Source organism: Polyodon spathula, unplaced genomic scaffold, assembly GCF_017654505.1.
Source record: "Polyodon spathula isolate WHYD16114869_AA unplaced genomic scaffold, ASM1765450v1 scaffolds_1190, whole genome shotgun sequence".
Classification (NCBI taxonomy): domain Eukaryota; kingdom Metazoa; phylum Chordata; class Actinopteri; order Acipenseriformes; family Polyodontidae; genus Polyodon; species Polyodon spathula.
In genome coordinates, this window is record NW_024472674.1 from 865 (window position 1) to 11,371 (window position 10,507).

The 10,507-nt window shown below is 37.5% G+C and overlaps 1 protein-coding gene across 2 annotated transcripts; it reads right to left on the reverse strand.

Moving 5' to 3' along the window:
- Positions 1 to 349: 349 nt before the first annotated feature.
- On the reverse strand, positions 350 to 5,773 carry LOC121309311 (protein FAM117A-like). 2 transcript variants are annotated; one of them, XM_041242186.1, is made up of 2 exons: positions 5,195 to 5,773; positions 350 to 666 (listed from the first exon to the last, which is right to left on the reverse strand). In XM_041242186.1, exons 1-2 carry the CDS (start codon positions 5,322 to 5,324, stop codon positions 488 to 490), a joined length of 309 nt encoding a protein of 102 aa, XP_041098120.1. In that variant the 5' UTR covers positions 5,325 to 5,773; the 3' UTR covers positions 350 to 487. The 2 variants fall into 2 exon arrangements, with proteins under 2 accessions (XP_041098120.1, XP_041098119.1); XM_041242185.1 differs by having other exon boundaries at positions 350 to 669.
- Positions 5,774 to 10,507: the final 4,734 nt, after the last annotated feature.

The following is a 10,507-nucleotide window of genomic DNA, read 5'->3' on the forward strand; positions in this document are numbered from 1 at the left end:
TTAAAATGTTTAACACTGGACAATATTTTAAACTCAATCGACATACAGCTATAGATAAGTTCTGCATTACCTAGAATTTCAGGATTGAGAAAAAAAACAATTTAGATGTTTTATTTATCATGTAAATCAAAAGAAATTACATAATATTGCAGAAGTCTACCAGAAGCCATAACAGTAGTACAGTATTTCATGTTAGATTTTGAAATTACACATTTTTAAATTGACATATACCCTTTAAGTATATAGAAAAACTACAAAAGCGGTATGTAAATTCAGTATCTTAACTGAACATTTCAGCAGGTTTTATGTGACTTTATGAAGCAAAATTTGTTAATTTACAGGGGGGGGATGCAAAACATTTGGCCATAGCTGTACACTGCAACGACAGGCCCACGTCACTTGAAATTAAATGTTTGTGGAACAGCGGGTCAGAGGGACTGTGTCTGAGCAGAGTGTACCAGAGTAGCCTTGTCATTGCTGAAGCGGTTCAGAAGGGCTGTGCATGTGAATGAGTCAAGAGTACCTGAGTAGCCTTGTCATTCAAGTACAGGTCATGTCCTTCCAGCTCCCTTGGCCACTGCCCCTGCAAGTAGGGGCCCACAATAGTGTCCAGAGACAGGGTGCGTCTGATGCGCGGCTTTGGTGGGCGAGATTTGGTCTTCTCACCTGCTTAAAGAAACAAAAAATGAAAAAAATGTCACCAGTCAAAGAGCATTAAGGGCAAAGTTACAGGTTCAGTAGCCAATCTTCACAGCTAATCTATTTACATACCAGTAGGACATGTCTAAATGTACCTGTGCCTTACAGTACTATATCATAATCACTACTTTATTTAGAATGTATTTCTTGAACCAGAGAAATGGATAACATGCTAAATATTGTTTTCTTCAAGACTTGCATTTGAATTAACTAAAACCTATAACAATTGGAAAGCAGCAACTTTATCTACAGCATATTTTAATAAGCTGCATACTTATAAATTAATCACAATTAATAATAATGTGTAATCACAAGCAAATAACACATTAGGGAGACATAATAAACACTACTGGTGCAGAGAGGTAAAAATGACTAGTAAAAACTTCATTACTAATTTTAGTCTCTACATCCACGTCTGTCTTTAAGACATGCCGGCTCTGGTAAACTAAACTTCTAGTAAAGTATGAAATGGTTTAAAAGTGCAGTGCTCTGGGAGCTTGTTATCCAGCAATAATTAAACCCCAGCACATGTGAAAAGCAGGAACCCACACTATTTATTTGCATGTTTTGCAAAATGGTTTCTTACTGTATAATTGATTTTTTTTTTTTTTTTTTTTTTTTTAGGAAGTTTTCAAAACACAAGTAAAAGCCGGTGTCCGCCACTTTGGAAACATTTGTCCCTTTAACATATCCTGGCCTCAAAGCTATGCAATATTGCAAATTACTGATTTTCTAAAGGCAAGTCTCAAAGGTAACAAAGTTTTACCATACACTCCAAGCCTCCTATAGACATTTCGGACCGCTATAATCCAGTAACATTGACAATTAGACGAATGCTTTTAATCTTTCAGGCACTGTGCAATCATCCCGTGACTATTAGGACCCTCTGTATGTGCACTGACTAAAAGGTACGGCCCAATGACCTTCAAAGTAAACCAAATGTTGTCTGTGTCCACATTGATTTCCTCAAATATACTTGGTTTATAATCTTTAGCAGGTGTGTGCATTACATCAGGGATAGCATCAAAACCGCACTATTCGAGTGGTACAGCAGAGCTCTGTTCAATCCCCAGCTACACTACAGCTGGAACAGGCCATTATAAAAATACATCTGGGATTTCATCTAGAGTTACAGCAGGGTTCGCCCCAAGAATTCTGCACAGCTGGGCAGCAGAACATTATAGCCAGGAGAACTTTTAAAATGGAAAAATAAACTTGCCTTACCATAATAGATAGATAGAGATATATATATATATATATATATATATATATATATATATATATATATATATATATATATATATATATATATATATATATATATATATATATATATATATATATATAGATATATATATATATATATATATATATATATATAGATATAGATATAGATATATAGACAGAATTTGAATAAATGTGTGGTCTTTTGTTGACTATACCTGGTTGCACTTCATGTTCTACATTCTTTTTTTTTTTTCAAGCCGGGTGGCGACAGACACTTTGCTGGGAGGCACGCCCGGCTGAAAAAACCTGGGGAGAACCCTGTACAGCTTGTGCTGGACAGGGCACACATTCTAGAAGGGAGCTCTGCACATTTCTTCTTTCAAGTATTGTACAAGGCAGTTCAACCTGAAGTGGCCATTATTGTATTGAACAAAATATGCTTATGCAGGGTGTATTGAACAGCCATTGGAAAGTGCCATTTGCGCGACAAATCAACCAAACAGGTAACAGCCTACCCCTCGGATTTACACCAGACAAGCATTTACATTTTCACCCCAACTGGGTCAACAGTTAGAGGGGTAAAAATGTGGGTGGTTTTGGACCCCTAACCTTAAAATCAATCTTTAACTCAAAAACTATTTGACCTAGAGACTTGTGTTAGGGTGTCAAATCCAATATGTTTTGAGTGATTTGTCATGGAATAACTCGAATGCCAGCTCTGCAAACTTGTTCTCCCAGAGAGATTCTGAACAGACTTTAAATGATACACACTGTAGCCTTTGTTAATGCATTTCAAAACATGCAGCTTTTTCCTGTCCTCCACAAATTCTACAGACAAAAGCCAGAAGAGGCTATTTCAACACAGGTACAACTCCAGAAATAAATGCTCCATCACCATTCTTGTCATATTTCTGTTTCAACAAAATAGTCCCGTTTTATCACTGACCTAAATATGACCAACGATTACAAAGTAGCCTAGCATAGGAAGATAAAGCTCCAGGAAGCTTTGAATGTTTGGGTACAGCAATGTACTTGAGAGGAAAGAATATACAGGCGCCATGCCAAGATAAGTGTCAAACAGCTGATCAAGGCCAAGAGAAGACCCAACCATCACTAGCTAAATTAGTGCCATATACAGCAGTATTCCAACAAATCTGCTGTCCACTGAAAAGATTGCTTAAATATATTTTTTACTTGATAATTAAAAAATTTAAAGAACATATATAAACAGAACAAAGAAAAAATTTATAGGCAATGCTCTTAGTTAATGGTCTACTGGGGTGCACAGTTCTGTTCTGCAGCCCACCTGGTCTTTATCACATCTGTACCGTGAATTATTTAAATTGTGCCAATTTAACCTTCTTCAGCTAGTTATTTATTGATACCTCTGAACCCTGGAGGACTCCAGACCCAACAGGACCACATGCATGCACCAAACATTCAACTTGAAAGCTCACTATAATGTAATTACAAGTTTGCAACCAATACCAAATCAACACCAACAGGAGGGGGGGGGGGGGTGACCACGTACTGCAAAACTAGTAACAAAACTTCTGCTTCCTTCTTTACGCTACGCATTAGACTGGCCTAGTTCAGAACATCTTTGTATCTGTCCACAGCCATCTTTAAAATTACAGCTAGTCGTGCACAAATGCAATAAACCTTAGTGGTTCTCCCTGGCGAGTGGTTTAGGAAACGTAAATTTCACGGACGCTGTATTTAGCCACTGTGGAAAATACCTTGGTTCACAAAAGTGAAACCTTTGTACGATTTCCTTAACATGTATCATGGTGGAATGTTTAAAGTCACAGATGTAATTGTGCTTACAGTAGTTGAAGATTATTTTCTACACCACTGTACTCTGCTTGGCAACCTAGCTTCGACAGTGGTTCTATAGGAAAAATAGCATGACTTTCAGCCAAGGTTTGTAGCTGTGTTATCCATGGTGAATGCTCAAACCAGCAGCTCAGTTTCAAGCACCAGACTGTCTAGTCATAAACACTTGGAGTACATTTCTTTCCCTGCAGTAATGTTAAAAGTATCCTCCAGATTACATTTTGTAGTTCCAAAAAAGTTAATGGTTTGCACTTGAGGTGGGCATATGTAAAGACACACTAATATTGAAACTGCAGTTTCTCAGATCCAGGTGCTACCACAGCTTGTGGTGAAGAATGTACTAACAATGCATCATCAGAACTGAACAAGAGGCTTTCTAGACTTATTATATATGTAGACCCTGTTATTGATTTGATACAGGCATGAAAATGACACATTAAAAATAGCTACACTATTTAAGTATGCCTATTTAACTGTAGTTTACTATAATATATAGTACAAGGTGCTGTGTAAGATACACGCTGGTTTTCACTCATGGGGAGCTGCTCTGCCCTCTCGTTGAATGGTTATCAGCTTGTATCGTGCAGCACCCTTACCATATTCAATATGAAAAACTCTTAAGGGTGGCATATGGACATCTTGGTTGTCTTGAATTAGTTTTGCCAGGTTGATGGTTCATGCAATCTAGGGCGATTCTCCAGTACTGCATATAATGTGGCACATAGTCAACAGTTTGAATTTAGGACCCTTTAAGCAAAAAGAATTGTATTTCTGAAGGACTGCTATGCAAAATCCACTTACCTGAGCACTAGTCCCCATTTTCTAGCACTGAAGACCCTTTTTTTGCATTTGACTGTAATTTATACTTCAAATTGAAATATGCACACGTTTCAAAAGACAACAGAAGTGAATGTTGATGCCACTTTCTGGTACAAAATAACTTCCTGTGGTGTAGTTCGGTTCTAATCTAGCTGGAGTTACCTCACAGGAAGTGATTAGAAACCAAGACTTGCCTGTTTTTTTTGTTTGTTTGTTTTTTTTAAAACCTGCCTACTTGAAAAACTAAGCTAAAGGCTAACACCATGCACACAAGAAAGGCACCCAGTTCACTTTGCATCGCACACCAGTGCACTACTGAACTTGTTGCTATACAACATGCATAAAAAATATTTAGTACGCAATTATGCATTATGTAACTTAGTTCTACTGTAAAACAGGGTCAAGCACATTTTAACCTTTCACTCTTCTTACAATGTAGGGGACTAAATTCAGGTTTTGTAGCCATGCATGCTTAATATAAAAGACGGAGGAGAGGAGGGGCTTTTAAATACTGTTCTTAATAACTTGGTGTTCGTGATGAAATACAGTACTTCACGTTAGCGTGCAATATAATAAAATAGCGAGTCAGAAGGTACAGTCAGTTAATACTCACCGATGGTACCTGCCCGGCTGTATTCCCTGCTGCCAGTCTGTTTGTGAAGCTGGAAGGGGACTGTGGCCCTCAGCGGCTGTAACCCTGAACCTCCACCGCGGGCCACCCCAACACCGCTCCTGCCCGACATGTAATCAACTAGCCGTCGCCAAAATACACTTTATTCTCAGCCACCTTTGTCGGTGGTTTTAAAAATAAATAAATAAATAAAGTAAAACAACAACAGTTCTTTGTAACTAACCAAAAGACATTATATTCGTCTCAAACTTCTCGAGAAACTATAGTGTTTGAAAAGTAACAAAAAAAAAAAAAAAATTAAAACTGTAATAATAGTTAAATTAGTGTCGATTTAACCGATACGTCAGACTCACTTCAGTGCAGTACGCTTCACAGAGTAATTCTTCTGTGAAGATAATGGCAATTTTAATATTTTATTCCGGCCCGGGGCTCGGTTTACACTTTCAAAATCACACGGACGGGGTAAACTGCGGTCAGTTTAAACATTAATTTACAAATTAATTAATTATGTATACACACTATGAATAAATATACTCTCCATCCCTACTGCGCTCTTCCTTAATATTCACAAAACTGACAACAGCTAAGTGCTCGTGCTCCAATTTAACCACAATGGGAGGAGCTCAGATATATTCCGTCCTATTATTGGCTTCTACAAATTACTGCTTGAATACTATTGGTGTAGACAACATCGCTCTCCAGAAGGACGTCCGCCTCCTCTATTCATATTAATATTAATAAGCACTATTGAGTAATTGGGCGTCACTGTCTATCAGGCTAAAGGAAATGACAACAGGTGATTCACTGTTCATTCAATAAATAACTGACTATGGTACATTAGGACATTTGGGGCCAACTTTTAAGTCAATAATTTTGTACATCAAAGAAACGAATAAATATTGTGGGAATAATTTATTGGGTTAAAGCAATATAAGTATAATACAATAAGATTACACACATTTTCCATTGGTTGGCGTGAATAAGCCTACTTTCTAGTTTTGATTCTGCTGTGCACATCACACATGGGTTGTCAACAGCTAGTGTCCAAAGATGTAACAGGCTTTAAATTTGCACCTAGACATTTTACTTTGACAGCAATGTTCAGCCGAAGTACTTGGTTTCTTCCTTCAGTAATTAACCTTATTAAGGGAACCGTATTTCTGAGTTACTTAACTGTATGGCTATTGCACAGTTGACCCTTTGACCAGTGTTGAAACAGTAAAACCACTATGATCTTTTTAAATTTTTGGTCTTGAAAGTCCCTATTGTGTTTTCATTAACACTGCCATTTTTTATAACTGATTTAAAATACTGTAAAAGATTTCACGGATTTTTTAAGGTTCATAGTCCCTTAAGACTAGTCCCTTAAAAGAATTTGAAGTTTTTAAGCACTTACGTGCGATTTTATTAATTAGAGAAATAAAATAAAAAAAATAAAAAGAACAAAACAAAAACCTAACTCACTCAAGGAGAACTAACTACACCTATTTGCAGTCCTTAAACTAATCAACTGGACAGCTAAGCTGTTTACCAGTTACAAAACATACACTATACACCACAAACAAAAGGTTTACATGCTACATCTTGTTTTTTTTTTTTTTTTTTTTTTTTTGTTTTTTTTTTTTTTTTTTTTTTTTTTTGTTTTTGTTTTGTTTTTTTGTGTGTTTTGTTTTTTTAAAGCTGAAAGTCAAATTTTCTCCATTCGTTTCCGGTTTCTAATAACCATGAGCAAAAAATTGATGAGGGGAAATATCGTGGCTCAAATGAAAAAAAAACAACAAAACAAAACAAAACAAACAAAGAAAATGTGCTGAGAAGTTGTTGCTCTGTGCGTGGTGATTCAGTGTTAGGGTTATCTTCCGTTTAGATGACGAAGACGTGGAACATGCAGAGGTTAAAGACCTTTATGTTAGTGTACCATAGATTACACACAAAAAATAAATAAATAGATATATTTTGTATAGTATATATATATATATATATATATATATATATATATATATATATATAATATATATGTGTGTGTGTGTGTGTGTGTGTGTCTATATATAAAATGTGGCAACTTTTATTTTAACGTTTTTCACCTGCAAAAACAGTGGACATACTGCAGCAACTCTGAATTGTATTTCACCAGTCATTAAATATGTGAACTGCACTTCTTGATTCTTTATCATGGCTATGCTCTGCCTTTTGAATTGTAAGCATGCCTTATTGTAAACATAATCTTACTGTAATTTCACCCCACCTGAATCACCCCCCCCCCCATTTATTTAAAGATGCTTTTATTCAAGGAGACATCAGCTGCAGAGTCACTTACAACAAAGTCTCACCCGTTTTTCTTTTTTCTTCCAGATCACGCAGCCAGACTGGATCAGGCCCACGTCACTCAAAACATTTTCAAGGATCAGCTTGAAAGCTACCAGAGGAAACTCTATTTTAACTTCAAACAGCTGTATACGGGTCGAGTCAATGGGATTCTTTGATACCTGCACTCCGTCTGTGGGCAGTAGCACTAGGGTTTGCACAAAGAGGGATGACGTAATTTGAAAAGGGCAAAGGTCAAGCAGCAGACACCACGCTGATCAAGTAGCCTGGATGTTCTGTTTAATTCACCTTGAATGAGTGGAGTTTTGGTCTTTCAGCCAGTTATGACGTCACCAAAGGAACGTTGCAATTAAGAACCCTGTGACACCTCTTTGCAATGCCAGGAACCTTTTCATCTTTCCTATAAAAATAATAATAATCCTTATTTTCATATAGCGCCTTTCATAGTGGACCACCATCACAAAGCGCTTTACCAGATCAGAGACTAGGGTGTGTGAGCCATGCATCAGCTGCAGAGTCACTTACAACAACGTCTCACCTGAAAGACGCAGCACAAAGAGGTTAAGTGACTTACTCAGGGTCACACAGTGAATCAGCAGGAAGTGGCCAAGTTTCATTTTTCTGCTTTCTAAAGGCACTCTTATCTGGAGGATAGGAACCACAGTTAGTCTCACAACTCATCATGTAGAAATGAATTCAGAGGCAGGGGTTCAACATGGCTCTCACATAATTGTCGGGTTGCTTCTAGGCAAGGTGGGAGCTATGGCTTTATTTCTCACTGAAAACAGACTGTGGTTAATTTTCTTTCTTTTTTGTACTGTCCTTTTTTGTACTTTTTGTACTTACTTCTTTATGATATTTGCAATGGGTGCTTCTTATTGCAACAAATTAAGTGGTGTGGGTTTTTTTATATGTCTGTTTTGAGTTCAGGAGCTTGCCTTGTGTTCTAGTTGTCTGCCATAGATATATGTGCAGACTAGCACAAGTGTCTTTATATTAGTAAGCACTGGTGCCATTTAGTGCACAGCTGTGTATTGCCAGCAAAACAAAAGGAAACTTAAAATTGAAAGATCACTAGATGGCACTGTCTCCTGCCTCTAAAAAGACACATTGGCTGATCTAGCCTTTTCTACATCAATCTGTGGCAGGCAATTGAGGAGCAACTCCTGAGACAGACTTTAACACAGAGAAAAACTGAATAGCAATAAGAATCAATCAAAGTGGTTACAAACATCATTAAAAAAAAAAAAAACTGGTGCAGAGAATTTTCGAAATACTACTATTTTTTTTTTTTTATTACCAAAAATGAAACCCACATTGTTTTGCTCATTTCTTTTCACTTTGATTGAGAGGCAGACCACACCTAACCCAACCTGTTTCCTGTAAGCCGCTATGTGATTGTTTGCATCAAGTAGGACACTAATAACTGCGCAGGGCAGGATAAGCAAACACATCTTTAAAATAAGACCCAACAGACCATGCACATGGATCGATTCGAAAAGTCCTCTAAATATAAAGATTTCCATCCACCACTATGGCTGGAAGTTCAAGTAAAAGCAACAGCAACCAATAATTTTAAAAATAGCTGATCACCGTCACCTATACTGCTGTATGCATGTGTACAAATGTGAGTTTGACAGACAGTCAAACAAGAAGCCTCCATACACCCCCAGATACTGACACTTGTTCAAAAAGAATGTCCTGAGCAAGTTTTATTACAGTTTAACATGGGCTTCTCCAGATCAATGAAAAAATGTAAGCGTGACATATATACAGTTTGACATAGATCCTCCATAGACCCCCAAATAACGATCACCCAGTAATGTGAGCTAAAGAAGGTACTTTGCAAGTTTCAGCACAATCGTAGAAGCCCTTCTCTAGCTATGTGTATAACACTTTAAAATGGCATAAAGATAAAGATTTTTAAATCTGCTCTTTTTTCAACTGATCCTAGATGTGACTATATAAGGTCTGCGGCTACAGGAGTATTTTCTTGACAGTGGCTTTTAATGACAAAAAACATGTGGAACGAAGTAAAACAAATAGATACCTTTTACTTCACATATTTTTAAAAGGAAATATGAAAATAAATTGCTGGTGACATTTTCACTGGGAACCAAATTCCAAAGTTACACCTTTAAAGGCATTTCGCCTTTGATAACATTTGAAAGACCCCAAAAATGACAGTAAAGGGTTGGTATATAGAGGCTTTTTATTTGTCTCACTTTGAGCAGAGCAGGTTTCATGCAAACAGTCGCGTTTTCATATCTCAGCCAAACCATACAGTGTCACCCTGTGTGTGTGTGTCCCTGTCTCCCTGCCTGCAGAGCTACACACCCGTCTTGCTTCAGGCTGTTCCGAGTCACTGCCAGTGTCAGCAGATAAGCATGGTTCTTGAAGACTCCAGGGAGGAGTCCACACCAGCCTGGGTATTGAGATAACATTCTGCTGGTTGCTCCCTCTAAACACTCCGCATTGCAGTGAACCAGTGTCTTCCTGAGTTCAGTTCAGTGAAGACACATGAAAACATTTACAAACGAGAGGCCGTTCACCCTATCAGTGCTTGTCCGCTTACTAGTAGCTAGTCAGATCCCAGTGATTCAACATCAACATGACTAGGTAACCCTCACCCCTCTGTTTGAAGAAGTGTATCTGTCCTTAATCTATCTTACCTTAATTTCCAATGGTGTGTTCTGGTCTGTTTTCTCTGCTGTACTATTTAGCAGGGTTAACTTTTTCAACTCCTTTAAATATCTGAAAGACTTCAATCAAATCCCCTGTAATTCTTCTTTGTTTAAAAGCTAAATAGATTAAGGTTCCCTCCATGTTGACATCTCCTTCCTTCAAGCCCTGGGATTAGTCTGTTTACTTTTCGCTGGACTCCAAGGCGACAATGTCCTGTTTGTAAAATGATCAGAACCGAACGCGTTATTCCATTAACCCATCCCGATACCCTAGGTATAGATGCAA